This window comes from Hippocampus bargibanti, linkage group LG10 (genome assembly GCF_051943395.1).
Source record: "Hippocampus bargibanti isolate YZ-2025 linkage group LG10, ASM5194339v1, whole genome shotgun sequence".
NCBI lineage: Eukaryota > Metazoa > Chordata > Actinopteri > Syngnathiformes > Syngnathidae > Hippocampus > Hippocampus bargibanti.
This window is the reverse complement of record NC_142743.1, coordinates 3,718,520-3,736,298: the sequence shown is the minus strand read 5'-3', so window position 1 is coordinate 3,736,298 and position 17,779 is coordinate 3,718,520. Positions and strand designations below refer to the sequence as shown.

The 17,779-nt window shown below is 42.9% G+C and overlaps 1 protein-coding gene across 1 annotated transcript; it reads left to right on the top strand.

Moving 5' to 3' along the window:
* Positions 1-3,170: 3,170 nt before the first annotated feature.
* On the top strand, positions 3,171-17,374 carry ltv1 (LTV1 ribosome biogenesis factor). The gene is made up of 10 exons (XM_089006109.1): positions 3,171-3,354; positions 3,716-3,847; positions 3,916-4,113; positions 4,844-4,931; positions 13,459-13,781; positions 13,957-14,084; positions 14,157-14,293; positions 14,951-15,003; positions 15,140-15,343; positions 16,897-17,374. Exons 1-10 carry the CDS (start codon positions 3,352-3,354, stop codon positions 17,008-17,010), a joined length of 1,380 nt encoding a protein of 459 aa, XP_088862235.1. The 5' UTR covers positions 3,171-3,351; the 3' UTR covers positions 17,011-17,374.
* Positions 17,375-17,779: the final 405 nt, after the last annotated feature.

Sequence of the window (17,779 nt, the reverse complement as noted above, 5' to 3'; positions counted from 1 at the left end):
ACTTGACAGCGATAAAAGCCAGTTTATGTACAGTGAGACCTCAACTTACAAACACCTCAACTTACAAACTTTTTGTCTTACAAACGTCAAACTTATGATAATTAAACCTTATAATAAGCACTATTTTCATAATACACACCCACCACGGCTGGCGGAGTGATCTTCGGCGGAAGCACACGACCGAACAGTACCAGAGGCTAAGTTACCAACAGTCCTTATGGAAGGTGACTCTCCTTGGTTGGTGGAGTTGAGGAGGTCTTCGAAGTACTCTGCCCACCGGTTCACGACGTCTCGAGTCGAGGTCAGCTGCGCCCCATCGTCACTGTACACAGTGTTAGTGGTGCAATGCTTTCCCCTCCTGAGATGCCGGATGGTGGACCAGAATTTCCTCGAAGTGGTCCGGAAGTCGGCTTCCATGGCCTCACCGAACTCTTCCCATGCCCGTGTTTTTGCCTCGGCAACCACCGAGGCTGCATTCCACTTGTCTAATCAGTACCTGTCAGCCGTCTCAAGGGTCCCATAGGCCATATAGGCCCGGTAGGACTCCTTCTTCAGCTTTACGGCATCCCTTACTACTGGTGTCCACCAGCGAGTACGGGGGTTGCCGCCACGACAGGCACCAACCACCTTACGGCCACAACTCTGATTTGCCGCCTCAGCAAGGGAGGTACGGAACATGGTCCATTCGGACTCAATGTCCCCCAGCTCCCCCGGGACATGTGTAAAGTTCTTCCGGAGGTGGGAGTTGAAACTCCTTCTGACAGGGGATTACGCCAGACGTTCCCAACAAACCCTTACAACACGTTTGGGTCTGCCAGGTAGGACTGGCATCTTCCCCACCAACGGATCCTACTCACCACCAGGTGGTGATCAGTTGACAGCTCCGCCCTTCTCTTCACTCGAGTGTCCAAAACATGAGGCCGCAAATCCGATGATACAACTATAAAGTCAATCAGCGAACTGCGACCAAGGGTGTCCTGGTGCCACGTGCACATATGGATACCCTTATGTTTGAATAAAGTGTTTGTTATAGACAATCCGTGTTGAGCACAGAAGTCTAATAACAAGACACCACTCCTGTTCTGATCGGGGGGGCCATTCCTCCCAATCACGCCCTTCCAGGTCCCACTGTCATTGCCCACATGAGCATTGAAATCTCCCAGCAGAACAAGGGAGTCACCAGGGGGAGCGCTCTCCAGCACACCCCCTAAGGTCTCCAAAAAGGATGGGTACACGGAACTGCTGTTGTTGCATATGCACAGACAACAGTCAGAACCCGTCCCCCCATCCGAAGGCGGAGGAAAGCAACCCTTTCGTCTACCGGGGTGAATCCCAATGTACAGGCGGCGAGTCGGGGGGCAATAAGTATGCCGACACCTGCTCTAAGCCTCTCACCGTGGGCAACTCCAGAGTGGAAGAGAGTCCAACCCCTTTCGAGAGGGCTGGTACGGGAACCCAGGCTGTGTGTGGAGGCAAGCCCAACTATGTCTCGCCGGAACTTTTCGACCTTGTGCACCAGCTCAGGCTCCTTCCCTGTAAGAGATGTGCCAGGGTCCCCGCCTTTGTCTGCTCCCCAGCTCACAATGCACCCGACCCCTCTGGCCCCTCCCATGGGTGGTGAGTCCTTGAGAAGGGGGACCCACGTTTCCTCTTCGGGCTGAGCCCGACCGGGCCCCATGGATGTTGGCCCGGCCACCAGGCGCTCGCCAACGAGCCCCATCTACAGGCCTGGCTTCAGAGAGGGGCCCCGGTGACCCGCGTCCGGGCAAGGGAAAACCAGGTCCATTTGTCTTTCTCATCATACGGGGTCTTCTGAGTCGTACTTTGTCTGGTCCCTCACCCAGGACCTGTTTTCCATGGGTGACCCTACCAGGGGCGTAAAGCCCCAGACAACCTAGCTCCTAGGATCATTGGCACACACAAACTCCTCCACCATGGTAAGGTGACGACTCATGGGGGGACAGGAAAATTTCATGAAATGAAAATCTGCTTACAAGTTCAGATAAAATAAATGGTTTTCGTTCAAAGGTGCACCTCTGGCAGCAACATGTGGAAATCTTGAAATGTTCCCACTCACCAATAAATGGCAAGATGTCAATACTACTGCACTGTGTGAGTTAATAGTGAAACATCTGAAAACTCTTGAGGAGAAGATGACATTTTATTTCTCTTCAGGCTCCACGGAGCACCTTGGCTGGGTTAGGGACCCATTCAGCTCAGCACCAGCTGTTGGAATAAACATGTCTTTACAGGAGCAGGAGGAACTAACTGAACTGAGACAACCTTTGCTGATCTACCTTTGGACAGTTTTTGGTTGGCAGCTGCCAAGGAGTTCTCCATGCTGGCTAACAAAGCTATTTTGATGTTGCTCCCATTTACCACAACATATCTGTGTGAGGTGAGCTTTTCAAGCCTGACTGCAGTAAAAACAAAAGACAGAGAAAGACTGAGAGCTGTGGAGGAAGAGCTTCGTGTGTGTCTTACATCCATCACCCCTGCCAGGATATCAGTTCTTTGTTCGTCCAAACAGGCCCAGGTTTCACACTGAGTAAATATAAATATGAAAGATTATAAAATACTTTTTTCTTAGTGTTTTGTTAAGTCCTATGTTATAACATCATTCTTCATCGTTTAAAAAAAAGCTTATATTACCAATATATATATATATATATATATATATATATATATATATATATATATATATATATATATATATATATATATATATATATATATATATATATATATATATATATATATGTCTCCAACCAAACACCACCACTTTGTTCTGTAATCTATCTAATTACAAGCAAAGCAATATTTATACTGATTAAACTTACTATTTTAATGTTTATCTTGAGCAATGTTTAATATGGCGAAATAAATGTATCTATTCCCTTCAATAGTAACGCACCAAATTTGACGCAATGCCGACCGAAAAAAATAAGTGCCCAAATGTTTTCTTTCTTAACATAACCAAACTGTAAAAACAGCAAAGTTTCGACTTTTTTGTATTGACCAAAGGCTTGATTTTTCGGGCGTTGTCAATACAGTTGATGCACAAAAACATAAAAACAACAGACCGTACCAATCCCGACATTAAATAAAAGTCGAGAATCGAGCACACTTGCGAAATGACTTTTCTTTGAATTTGTTACCACCCCTTTGTTGGATGCGCGATGGTTCCGTCCGTTGACCACGACAAGATGGCGGCCTTCTTACTCAACGTGATCGAAAATCTTGCCCCGACGTTCTCCTTTTAACGCTTGATTACATTAAATTTGGGGGAGCAACATACAGTGGCGTCTGCCTTGACGACCCCAGTGTAAGCCCGCCCCGAAAACAAGAAAAATGGTAAGCAAACAAAACATGCACCAGTTTTAACCAACTAGCTAGCAAGCTATACTCGATGCTCGCGGGTACTGATACGTTTTCTTTCTACATCTTGCTTAGGCGAATTCCAAGTTTTATTGTTCGCAAGTGTGTTCTATTTGTTTTATTTGTTGACGAATACAGTGTTCACTTGTTCCAATACATTTGAACATGTTCGACTCTTTGATGACTACTGTATTTGTTTGCAAACAATGTACATCTGGCATGAAACAAGTATCATACTGAACCAAAATGTCAAGCAACTATCATAATTTCACTTCTTTGGAGATCGCGTGGTTCACTGTCCGGGAGAAAAAAAATGACTGCCTTGATTTTCCCTTAGCCTCCCCGGAAGAAGAAATCGTTCATCGACAAGAAGAAGGCGGTGACCTTCCACCTGGTGCACAGGAGCCAAAGGGACCCTTTGGCGGCAGATGAGAAAGCGCCGCAGCACGTCCTGCTGCCCGCCGCCAAGGTACGACAATTCGCCGAGCTTCCGTACGGTGTGCCGTTCAACGTCCGCGTTTTCGTGTGTGGCGGCAGGCGGATGCGGAGAAGCGGCGGGAGGAGCAGAGGAATTTCGGCGTCTTCTTTGACGACGACTACGATTACCTGCAGCACCTGAGGGAGGTTTCCCGACAGACGGAGCTTCTGGCCGCGAGGCCCACGCCGCTGCGCCTTCGCACAAATGATGACGACGGCAATGAAGGCGACGCTGACGGGAGGGACCGCTCGCTACCCGTAAGTTCATTGACTGTCACATCAATCTTCAGGGACACCTGAACACAAACACACACACAGGCTTTGTGATTGGCAACGTTAGATGGCCGCCATGGGTTTAAACCGCATTGAAGTTGGAGACACATACAGGCTTTGTGCTTGGCAACGTAAGATGGCCGCTGTGGGTTTAAACCCATTGAAGTCAGAGGCACACAGGCTTAGTGTTTGTCAACATAAAATGGCTGCCGTGGGTTTAAACCGCATTGAAGTCAGAGACACAGGCTTTGTGTTTGGCAATGTAAAATGGCCGCCGTGGGTTTAAACCGCATTGAAGGCAGCGGGTTGTGTCGGGAAGGGCATCCGACGTATAAAAGCTTGGTCAAAACAAACATGCGGCTCAAACCTCTGAAGATGGAGGTCACTGATTCTCTGTGGCGACCCCTTGAAGGGAAAAGCCGAAAGGAAAAAGAAGAGAAGGCAGCGATCGATGTAAATCGGAGAGTCTGAGACAAGCGGAAGCCACGGATGGAGCGATCCTGTGCCACAAATGGCGCTTTGTTAAGCCACCGCCGGCGGAGATTTAAATCCTTGTTGAAAGGGGAAAAATATGTCAATTTGCTGCCATGGCAGACAAAGAAATGTTCTGCTTCCACCATTTTGTTTTTGTGTAACGGAAGCGTCGCCATCTGATTTGCATCCCGCCAACGCCAATTTAAGCGAGGTCGTCCGCTGACTCTTTGTCGCCTCGCAGGCGGCGAGCATCCGGCTGCCGTCGTCGGTGTTCGCCTCTGACTTTGAGGAGGACGTGGGCCTACTCAACAAAGCCGCTCCTGTCTCAGGTGAGCCCGCCCCGACCCCTCCCCTGTCGCCCCGCCCTTCCCCCTCGCCCCGCCCTCTTTGTGCTGTTTATTCAAGAGCGCCCCCTTATTGCATTTCAAAGACTCAGAATATTCAATTAGATGAGACGAGATTAGATTAAATTTACTCAAAACTAAATTAGATCAAACTAGATTAGATTCAATTAGCTTGATAAAATTCAAATTACATTGGATTAAATTATATAAAACTAGATTTGATTAAATGGAATTATAAAACTAGATTAGATCAAATTAGATTAGATGAGATCATATTATATTGGATAAAATTAGATAGTATTCGATTCGATTAAATTATATAAAATTAGATTAAACTATTATATTAGATCAAATTATCAAACTAGATTAGATAAAACTAGATTAGTTGAGATTAAATTATATCAAACTAAATTTGATTACATTAGATAAAATTAGATTAAATTAAATTATATAAAACTAGATTACATTAGATAAAACCAAATTAAATTAGATAAAAGTAAATTAGATTAGATAAAACTAAATTATTTTAGATTAAATTAAATACAACTAAATTAGATTAGATAAAAGTCAATTCAACAGCAAGGAAGGCGAGACTGATCTTTACAGGCTGGCGAGACAGAGAGACAAAGATGGTAAGGACCTGCAGCAGGTTCGGGTGATTAAGGATAGAGATGGCAATGTATTAACAGGTGCCAGTAGTGTGATGGCAAAATGGAAAGAGTACTTTGAGTACTTTACAGATGCCTGAAGAATGGAGACGAAGTGTACTCGTGCTCATTTTTAAGAACAAAGGAGATGTGCAGGGTGTTCCTGACTGGGTACTAACTACTTACTGTGAAAACCCAACAAGTTGACGAAGTACTAAGAACAAAAATGTTTTGTGGCTACACTGAGTTACGTCAAAATTTTTGAGTACAGTTTACGTCAAAATTTTTGAGTAGTGGAAGTAAATTTTATGAGTTTGAACTTAAATGTTATGAGTTTGAATGAACTTAAAGGATGTACAGTAAAGTCTCGTTATATCGATATTCAAGGGAGTCCGAAAAAATATCGATATAACCGGGACTATCGATATATCCGACCCTGTTTGCATGTAATTTTCTCCGTGCGTGCATAGAAATAGTATCGATATAACCGGGACTATCGATATAACCGGGACTATCGATATATCCGATATCGATATAACGAGACTTTACTGTACTTTCAGTTTACTCTGTTTTCTTGTTATCTTAATTTTTAAGTTAAAATTAGGTTTTCATAGATGAAAAGGTTTCTTCAGATGTCATCCTTTTCATTGATGGACCACTCCTGTACGACTGAGAGCTTACACAGACAGTATTAGGTTTCATATTTAAGCTTAACCAACTCAAATGTATAATGTTACATGAAAACATACATTCATGTATACTGTACTTACATTTGCCTTCTATGTCTAAAAACAAAAACACACCTCACATGTCTGTTTTAGTGCACATTTTTTTATTAAGGTTTAAAACACAGGTGTCAAAGTCAAGGCCTGCGGGCCAAATCCGGCCCGCCACATCATTTTTTTCAGCCCGCGAAAGCAAATCAAACTTGTTAAATTCCATGATGATTGCTAAAATCTGAGCCAAAATTTCATATTTTTGGATATCAACCACAATAAAAGTCATTATTCTTGACTTCACATTTGAAAACGAGTTATTCATTAATTTGCTGTGTGCTCTATATGTAATATTTGAAGGGATTTAAACATTCTAATGGGTTCCACAAATTCATAACAGCCCTTGAGAGGAAACCATAACTACAATGTGGCCCACAGCAAAAAATGACTTTGACACCCCTGGTTTAAAACAACATTTGATAAAACATTAATGATGACAGTACCAAAATGCACAGCATGTCCACGTACTAAAACAACAAATAACCCCCTGAGCAGTTCTTTTTTAGTAATTAACACAACAGCGTGATAAAGATGTGAAATAAACGCAACAACAAAACAAAACAGAAAAAAAAACAAATTCAAAGTCAGCTTTATTGTCAAATATGCTAATATGCATAACATACAGCACAGATGAAATTAATGTCCTCTCGGACCCAGCGTGCAGGGCACTAATATAAGAGTATAATAATTATACTCTGCTGTTCTGTTAAATAAATACATTCTCTGATAAGCATATACTTGAATAAATACAAGAGAATACATTTCAATGTACTCATTATAAGGTGCAAACCAAGGTAAAACTTACTAAAAACAAACAGTATTCATGAAATGAAAAAAAGACGTTTTGGTGGAATCCAAGTTTACACATCAAATTATTAATAGAAAATCAGTCACAAACAGTACATCATGTTGAAGTATACAAAGCAGAGTAACACAATGAAATTACTTATCCAGTGTTGCTTCGTTCCGTAATATTGGACGCACTGGTGCCTTCAATATTGCGGTACAAAGCATTTTTCAAACTTAGCAGGCATGGTTTGAGTGGTCTGTTATCATCAAAACAGCAGTATTTTCTGAATGAAGGTAAATGTGTGGATTAATTTTTTGGGATAATCTAAATGCAATGCATAATCCAAACGAGGAGGTGTGCATGCCTTCTTCTATCACAACAGAAATGCTGTCGTGGTTAAGCAAGATGGCGCTAGTGAGGTTGTCGGTTGTCACGGAGAGAAGTGCGAAATACACACAAACGTACACATACAGAATAAAGTCAAAGGTTATAGAGATGAGTCAAGAAACTGGATTTGGGGTTATGCACTGGAATTACATGCAGAAATATAGATGAGTTTACATTTCCCTGTCTTTAAAAAACACTTGCATGCAACTTAGTTAAGTTAGTTGGTTAAATTAACAGGCTTTTATGAGTCATGATTTGTTCTCTTTATCTTGACTCAAAAATCTCAGCCCAATGTCTGTTTTGTTTTATAAGAATTAACACAAACATGCCTGTGCTCGGGTACTGTATCGAGTACAAGCATGTTCGCTTGAAAAGCTGGTCTCATGCTTGAATTGTTATCTCATGAATGGAATACTAGAGATGCGAATGCATCTGTTTGACAAATAATATGAGACAGAGAGATATTCTTTCTTCCTCAATAGTTTACTTTTTTTAAACTGAACTACTTTCTACATTCAACAAGAGGCATAGATTTGTCACAGATTTCTTAAAAGCTTGGCCTTGCAAAAAGAAGTGATGCCTCAGCACCAATAGGCCAGGCTGAATTTTATTTAAGAAGTCAGATTTGGTTTGCTCAACAAAAAAAAAAAAGATAAACAACACGTATAGCATATATTGTGGCCATCAATAGACATTTGTGTTAAGTCAAGCAATACATACATTGCATGTCTTGAAGAACTCTGAGTCATCCTCTCGTAGGTATGAAGGGAGAGCACGACGGGCCAGACCACGTCTCATGTATATCTTGCTGTTCCTTTATCAAAAGCAAGAGGACATAAAAGTTTTAATTTGGGGAAAGCATTGCAGTACTTGTCTTCAGCATCTCAAACCCAAGACGGTGGTCTATGGAGACCTATGCAGAATTAAGTTTAGGTAAAATTCTGTTCAATATAAAAGAATACCTACATGTATTATTTTTAATATGCATCGGGTAATTAATCATGTAGCATGAATAAAACTGTAAACATACCTTAGATAATGGTGGTGTTTCTCAATTTCCACCCTTAGGCTAAAAGGTGGAATAGAAAAAACAAACAACAAATGAAATCATTTAATTTAATAAAAAACCCTGATCCATGTTGACTTTTTAAATTGAATAAATAATATCATTTACCAGATTAAATGATGCCATCAAGCCAGTCAGGTGTTTGCAGTTTGATGACTTGGTCTCCAGCAGCTCTCTTAGTATCCTAAATGTGCCAAAATACATTTAAAAAGTTTTATGTTTACACATGAATGACCATTTAAAACTACAACAATTGTACATAGTGATATTTTATTTGGCTAGCATTATATTTACTTAGTGCCTTCTTAAAACGACAGCACAACTGTTGCACGGTGAATGAGCATGACTTCTGCAGCCTCTGTGTGTTGGATTTCGGGTGACCCTTATAACATTTGAAGTTCACATAAAACGTAATTTAACACCCATTTGACGATTATTCTCGAACCTTCGCCGACATAAACATAACTTGCAACACCCCGTGATAGCTATTACTCCACCACCGCCCAAACAAACCTGCGCGGTACAATGCTCTTAACACTGCTCTGTCTTTCAACAAACTAGACGTTTATGAAACATTCCTACTTACCACAGAAGAGCTCGTAACATTAGGAGAAGTCCTTGGCTTGAGTGGTGGATGATGTCCTTAGTCGCAAGCACGGCCACAAACTAGCATCTTTGCTAGCTTGCAAAGGCGGCAAGAGCCTCAAACGGACTTTTCAAAATATTCCTTTCCTGTGGAGCGACTACAGCATTGACACACTGGGTCCTTGTAATATATATATACAGTAAAGTCTCGTTATATCGATATCGGATATATCGATAGTCCCGGTTATATCGATACTATTTCTATGCATGCACGGGGAAAATTACATGCAAACAGGGTCGGCTATATCAATAGTCCCGGTTATATCGATATTTTTTCGGACTCCCTTGAATATCGATATAACGAGACTTTACTGTATGTTAAATACAGTAAAGTCTCGTTATATCGATATCGGATATATCGATAGTCCCGGTTATATCGATACTATTTCTATGCACGCACGGAGAAAATTACATGCAAACAGGGTCGGATATATTGATAGTCCCGGTTATATCGATATTTTTTCGGACTCCCTTGAGTATCGATATAACGAGACTTTACTGTACTATTGTTTGTCTTTCCACCCTAATTTAAGATAAATAATCCGTCGGTCTCTGCCAGATTCAGCCGTTGAGAATTCAAATGGCGTCCAATGAGAGCACGCAGTGCCGTCATCACGCAGCTTCCTGCCGTTTACTTAAAAGATTTGAGTAAACGATTGCCATGAATTCAAAAGTATTGATCTACTGCAAATTAAAAACCCAGGACTCATTCAAAAAACTCAAAACGTTTGAGTCTTTGAAACAAAAAAAATCGGCTTTTGAGTTGACTGACCTTAATGACTTTGAGTCAGTGTTCTGTAGCCACAAAGGGACATAAGTCTTCTTGTGCCGGTCCCAAGCCCGGATAAATACAGAGGGTTGTGTCAGGAAGGGCATCGATGTAAAAGCTTGGCCGAAACAAACATGCAGCTCAAACTTCTAAAGATGGAGGACACTGATTTGCTGTGGTGACCCCTTGATAGGAAAAGCCGAAAGGAAAAGAAGAAGAATGACTTTGAGTCAGTAGTACTGTTCGGGTTTACAGTGTACAGAGGAATAAAGTGGATGAGCCATACAATGAAACTCTGGGAAAGAGTAGTTGAAGCTAGACTAAGAGCAGAAGTGAACATTTGTGAGCAGCAGTATGGCTTCATGCCAAAAAAAGAGTATGACAGATGCAGTGTTTGCTTTAAGAATGCTGATAGAGAAGTACAGAGAAGGTCAGAAGGAATTGCATTGTGTCTTTGTAGATCTGGAGAAAGCGTACGACAGGGTGCCCAAAGAAGAGCTGTGGTATTGCATGAGGAAGTCTGGAGTGACAGAAAAGTATGTCAGAGCAGTCGGTGCAAGACATGTATCATGACTGTAGGACAGGTGTGAGGTGTGCTGTTGGTGTGACGGAGGAATTCAAGGTGGAGGTGGGACTCCACCAGGGGTCAGCTCTGAACCCCTTCTTGTTTGCTATGGTGATGGACAGGTTGACAGACGATGTTAGACAAGAATCTCCTTGGACCATGATGTTTGCAGATGACATTGTGATCTGTAGCGAGAACGGGGAACAGGAGGCGGAGAAACGAGAGATATGGAGATATGCCCTGGAAAGGAGACGAATGAAGATCAGTCACAGCAAGACGGTATATATATGTGTGTGAGTGACACGGATCTAAGTGCAAGAGGGATGCTACAGGGAGAAGAGATAAACAAGGTGGAGGATTTTAAGTACTTGGGGTCAACTGTCCAGAGCAATGGAGAGTGTGGAAAAGAGGTGAAGAAGCGTGTCCAGGCAGGCTGGAGTGGCTGGAGAAAAATGTCAGGTGTGATGTGCGATAGAAGGGTTTCAGCTAGGATGAAAGGAAAAGTGTATAAAACAGTTGTGAGACCAGCCATGATGTTTGGACTGGAGACAGCGCCACTGAAGAAAAGACACGACGCAGAGCTGGAGGTAGCAGAGCTGAAGATGTTGAGGTTTTCTTTGGGAGTGACCAGGTTGGATAGGATCAGGAATTAGTACATTAGAGGACAACTTATATTCGAGGCTTTGGAGAGAAAGTCAGAGAGGCCAGACTGAGATGGTTTGGACATGTCCAGAGGAGAGAGAGTGACTATATCAGGAGAAGGATGCTGAGCCTTGAACTGCCAGGCAGGAGACCGAGAGGAAGACCGAAGAGGAGGTTTATGGATGTGGTCAAAGAGGACATGAAGGTAGCTGGTGTGAGAGAAGAGGATGCACAAAACCGGGTTAGGTGGAGGACATTGATTCGCTGTGGCGACCCCTGAAGGGAAAAGCCGAAAGGAAAAGAAGAATACATTCGATAAAATTAGATTAAATTATACAAAAGTAGATTAGATTGGATTCAATTAGATTAGATTATATAAAACTAGATTAGATGATATCAAATTATGTCAAACTAGATTAGATCAAATTACAGTAAAGTCTTGTGATATCGATATTCTCGGTAGTTTGAAAAAATGTCGATATAACCGTACTATCGATATATCCGTCCTACGCCGAACTACATTAAAAGGGGTGCGGGCGAATATGTAAATGGGGGATCTTTGATATGGCATGTAATTTTATCATTGGCTTCATGGATTGCGTATCTAACATGTTTTTTGTACAGTAGTGAAGTGAAAAATAAACTTATGGATGAAATAAAAACGTCTTTACACTTTTTTAATGACTATTTCCTTTGAAAAATGCAACCAATGCAAAATCCTCACGTTCTGTACACACGAGAGAAACCACGAAGGCCAGCATGTACAAACATGAAAAACAGTGATTGTTGCAAGCGATAAAGATATCTGAATGCAACACAATTAAATACATGGATGGAAAACAAAAACTGCAACGTTTACATTACTTACGTTGATGAAGTTTTCTGAGGAACGTCGAACTCTTTCGCGATGGAGGATTTGCTCCTCGTTGGATTCTTCTCGACAGCCACTATTGCCTTGTACTTCGTACCGAGATCACAATTCTTACGTTTCCCCATGGTTTAAATTGGTGTTCAACAACAGTACTGTATATAAGCTCTGCTACAGCTTTTTTATTGTGCTCGCGTATGACAGTTCAAAACACGGAAGCTGGTAGAAAATGGCGTCTGCTACACTGCGCAAGGCACGGGAGCTGGTCATGTGACTTGGTCACCAATGTCATGTGACTTGGTCACCAAGTCACATGACCAGCTCCCGTGCCTTGCGCAGTGTAGCAGATGCCATTTTCTACCACGTGACCAAGCCACGTGACCAACGGCGCCACCGATACAGATTTCGATAATGGCAGGGGTGTCAAAGTCATTTTTTGCCGCGGGCCACATTGTAGTTATGGTTTCCTCTCGAGGGCCGTTATGAATTTGGGGAACCCATTAGAATGTTTAAATCCCTTCAAATATTACATATAGAGCACACAGCAAATTAATGAATAACTCGTTTTCAAATCTGAAGTCAAGAATAATGACTTTTATTGTGGTTGACATCCAAAAATATGACATTTTGGCTCAGATTTTAGCAATCATCATGGAATTTAACAAGTTTGATTTGCTTTCGCGGGCCGAAAAAAATGATGTGGCGGGCCGGATTTGGCCCGCAGGCCTTGACTTTGACACCTGTGGTGTATAGAAACCCCTAAGCAAATATCGATTCACCTTAAGTATCTTTTGTATCGATATAAACATAGCAAAATGGCCGGCGGGAGATGAAAAAGAGCACCGTAGTAACCAGATTATTGCAATAACCATGAATCGTACTAAACGGAACTAATTATACATAAAAAGACTAGAAATGTGCACGGGGAAATGAAAATAGTATCGGAATAAGCAGTATTATTAATATAACAGATATCGATATAACGAGACTTTACTGTATATAAAACTAGATTAGATAGATACAACTATATTAAATTAGACTAGATACAACTAGATTACATTATATACAATTTGATTAGATAAAACTCGATTAATTAGATCAAATTCGATTTGATTAGATTAAAAACGATGCAATTTTTTTACTTCAAGATGGTACCGCGAGTGTGGCTGCCTTTCCAGCAGCTCCTCTATTTTGTTTTCTACTTCTTTCTTTCCTTTCCTCTTCCTTTCATCACACAAACGTCCATCGACTCTCGCAGCAGCGCCATCTTGAAGTCCAAACAACAACAAACGAAAACTGTTTCAAGTAAGAAATGACAGGACGCAACAAACGACTTGTCAATTTGCGCCTGCGCCAGGGCCGCGCCTGGACATGGACCCAGACATCGTGGCCGCCCTGGACGAGGACTTTGACTTTGACGACCCTGACAACGCGCTGGAGGACGACTTCATCGCCAAAGCCAACGCCGCCGCCAGTGAGGACGTCGAGGACGGGGACTCTTGGGAGGACACGGATGACGACGACAGCGACGGCCATGTTTCGGACTCAGCGGGGGGCAGCGGCGGGGGCTCGGCCTTCGACGACGAGGAGACCAGGACTCGCTTCACCGACTACTCCATGACGTCGTCGGTGATGCGCAGGAACGAGCAGCTCACCCTGCTGGACGACCGCTTTGAGAAGGTGCGCACGTGCCGTTTTTCCAGCCAAGCTAATAGATAGCGAATAGATGGCTAGATAGCTAATATGTTTCATGACTCAAATAGCTAGCTAGCTATTTTGTTAATAGATAGCTAGCTAGCCGAAATTGAGCGCCAGCCCCCCCCCCCCCCCCCCCCTGTTTTTTTTTTTTTTTTAGTTTTACGAGCAGTTTGACGAGGACGAGATCGGCGCCTTGGACAACGCCGAGCTGGAAGGCTACCTGGCGCCCGACAGCGCACGCCTCCAGGAAGTCATCACGGATTACTTTGCCCAGAAAGCCAAAGAGTGCGTGAGCGCCGCCTGTTGCGTCGCCGTCGTGGCGACGGTCTTCCTCATGCCGCCATTTTGGGCCTTCAGGGCTTTGAGGCCTGATGACTTGGGCCCCAGGCAGCTTCCTGTCCTTCAAGAGGACGAGGACGACGACGACGAGGAGGAGATGGAAACATTGGTCGTCGGAGCTTCAGAGGAAAAGTGGGACTGTGAGAGCATCATCAGTGAGTCCCCCCCACCCAAAGAATTCTCTAGCTATTAGCTATCTAGTCGCTAGCTATTAGCTATTTATGTGCTAGGTATTAGCTAGCTATTCACTGGCTATTAGCTATCTACTCACTAGCTAATAGCTATCTATTTGATATCTATTAGATATCTATTCGCTCGCTATCTATTCGCTAGCTATTAGCTATTAATTCCCTATCTTTTAGCTAGCGATTCTCTAGGTATTAGCTATCCATTCACTTGCTATTAGCTATTTATTCGCTAGGTATAAGCTATCTACTCGCTAGCTATTAGCTATCTATTCGCTAGCTATTAGCTATCTAGTCGCTAGATATTAGCTATCTATTCGCTAACTATTAGCTATCTATTCGGTAGCTATTAGCTATCTATTTGCTAGCGAATAGCTATCAATTCACTCGCGAATAGATAGAAAATAGCTATCTATTCGCTATCTATTTGCTAGCGAATAGCTATCTATTCGCTAGGTAGCATGCTTTCTGTCTATTTGAGTTACTTCCGGGTTTCGTAAACACTGGTGCTTATGGCTACTGCTGCTCACACACAGAAAAGAACCTGTGACCCTGAGAGTTTAGAAATGAAATGTATTATTAATATGATTATTTGTGTCTCTCATCTCCGGGTGTTGTCTTCTGCAGGTACCTACTCCAACATCTACAACAGACCCAAAGTCATCCCTTACCCTGCCAAGGTACAGAGCGGCGTCAATCCGCTTCAATTCTGAGCGGCGACACATCCACATACACTTGCTTTTTTTTTGGGTGTTGTAGAATAAAGACCGTTTGGATGCAAAATGGACCTTTGACCACCGCTTTGCCCCCCCCTAGGTGAAGCCAATCCGCGTGTCCGCCAAGACGGGCGTCCCCCTGGACGTCCTCCCCGCCGCCAAAGGTCCCACCAACAGGCAGGCGGAGCGAATGGGCAGGATCCACGGCGCTGACCTGCCGCGCGCCGCCGACCTGCCGCGCCACAAATTTGAAAGCAAAGACCAGAGGAAAACCCGCAAAAACGCAGTCAAGGAGGAGCGCAAGGTCTGTATAAAAAAAAAAACAGGCAAAATATTCCTACAGTGATTACGCAATATTAGCTATCTAGCTATCTATCTATCTAGATAGCTATCTCTTCTTCTTTTCCTTTGGGCTTTTCCCTTCAAGGGGTCGCACACAGCACATCAGTGTCCTCCATCTTTAGAGGTTTGATCCCCATGTTTGTTTTGGCCAAGCTTTTACGTCGGATGCCCTTCCTGACACAACTCTGTATTTATCCGGGCTTGGGATAGCTAGCTATTTGAGTCATGGAACATATTAGGTATCTAGCTAACTAGCTATCTATTAGCTATCTATCTAGGTAGCTATCTATTAACAAAACCGCTAGCTATTTCAGCCATGAAACATATTAGCTATCTAGCTAGCAATCTAATAGCTATCTATTTAGATAGCTATATATGAACAGAATAGCTAGCTAGCTATTTGAGTAAGGAAACATCACCTATCTAGCTAGCTAGTTATCTATTTAGATAGCTATCTATTCACAAAATAGCTAGCTAGTTATTTTATTCATGAAACAGCTAGATATCTGGCTAGCTATCTAGATCGCTATCTATGAACAAAATAGCTAGCCAGCTCGCTATTTGAGTTATGAAACATTAGCTATCTAGGTAGCTATTTGTCTAGATAGCTATCTATTAACAAAATACCCAGCTTGCTATTTGAATCATGAAACATATTAGCTATCTATCTAGAGAGCTATCAATTCACAAGATAGCTAGCTAGCTATTTGAGTCATGAAACATATTAGCTATCTAGCTAGTTAGCTATCTATTAGCTATATTTCTATCTAGATAGCTATTAACAAAATAGCTAGCTATTTGAATCATGAAACATATTAGCTCGCTAGCTATCTATTTGCTATCTATATATCTAGATAGCTATCTCTTAACAAAATAGCTAGCTACCTGGCTATTTGAGTCATGAAACATATTAGCTAGCTAGCTAGATTGTTGCTGTGCCACTGACCATTTTGTGTTTGGGAGCCTTTTCCCGAGCGAGTTGCTTGTTCTGTAGCCACAAGGGGACATAAGTCTTCTTGTGCCGGTCCCAAGCCCGGATGAATACAGAGGGTTGTGTCAGGAAGGGCATCCGACTTAAAAGCTTGGCCAAAACAAACATGCAAATCAAACCTCTGAAGATGGAGGACACTGATTCGCTGTGGCGACCCCTTGAAGGGAAAAGCTGAAAGGAAAAGAAGAAGAAGCTAGCTCGCTATCCATTAGCTAGTTATCTAAATAGCTTTCTATTAACAAAATAGCAAAATACATTACCTATCTGTTAGCTATCTATCTAGATAGTTATATATTAACAAAATAGCTAGCTAACTAACTAGCTATTAGAGTCATGAAACATATTAGCTAGCTAGCTATCTATTAGCTAGCCAGCTAACTTTCTATCTTTTTCAGTTATTCCGGGTTGAGCGAACGCTGTAAAGTGATCGTGAGAGCTTTTAAAGGCACTTAAAAATGAAATGCATTATTATTATTATGATTAATAGCGCCTTTTGCTGACCCCGCCCCTTCCCCCATTTGCAGGAGCGCCGCCTGGAAAAGAAGGCAAACAAGACGGCGTTCAAGGAGGAGAAGGCCCGGCAGGAGAAGCAGATGCTCAACCTCAGGAGCAACGTTCAAGGACTCAAACTCTCATAGAAAGCGCTGGACTCTTTCCTGACCCGCCCAGCCGCTCTGAGTTCGCAAACATGGCCGCCCCAGCGCAACAGCGCCGCACCAAGGTGAGAAAGGATCAACGTCCCCGGATGTCACTCACCCCCAGACCGGATTTTCCCGTTTGGCCTTCACAGCAGCAACAAGGCGTCTTCCAAAAAAAAAGGGTGAGGTGCTGGCGGTTCAACACGTTCAAGGTGCGCCCACGCACGGGAAAACTTGTGCTGCGTGTTTCGCAAGGTCGCCACCCAGGTCGAAGTCCTTGGGGCGGGGGCGGGGGCGGTTTTTCATGCTGTGACGGCTTCATGGACTGGCCAAGAAATAAAAACTTTGTTGTGGGGAAAAAAAAGCTGAAAAGACTCCCAACTAAACTTTATTCGTTCCATTTGTTATTCAAATGCAGGAAGCAAAAAAAACTGAAACATGGCGGAATTCACTGGTGTCCAAGTCGAGGCGCGGGGGCCAAATCTGGCCCGCCACCTCAATTTATTATTTTTTAAATATTTATTTATTCGGCCCACCAAAGCAAGTCAAACTAGCGAACTAGCTAGCTAACAGTGTAGAGAGCAATTGAGCTCGGTAGGTCTCTTTCTATTCAGCTAGCTGGCTAATCCCTTTTATCACTGGTGTCCAAGTCAAGGCCTGGGGGCCAAATCTGGCCCGCCACATTTTATTCAGCCTGGGGAAGCAAGTCGAATAAAGTGTGAAATTCCACACTCGCCACATCAAACTGGCTAGCTAGTTAGCTCGGTGG

Coding starts and splice junctions, on each gene's coding strand:
- ltv1 (XM_089006109.1), top strand. Junction 3,848..3,915: donor TCCTGCTGCCCGCCGCCAAG/GTACGACAATTC, acceptor GTGTGGCGGCAG/GCGGATGCGGAGAAGCGGCG. Junction 13,782..13,956: donor TGGACGACCGCTTTGAGAAG/GTGCGCACGTGC, acceptor TTTTTTTTTTAG/TTTTACGAGCAGTTTGACGA.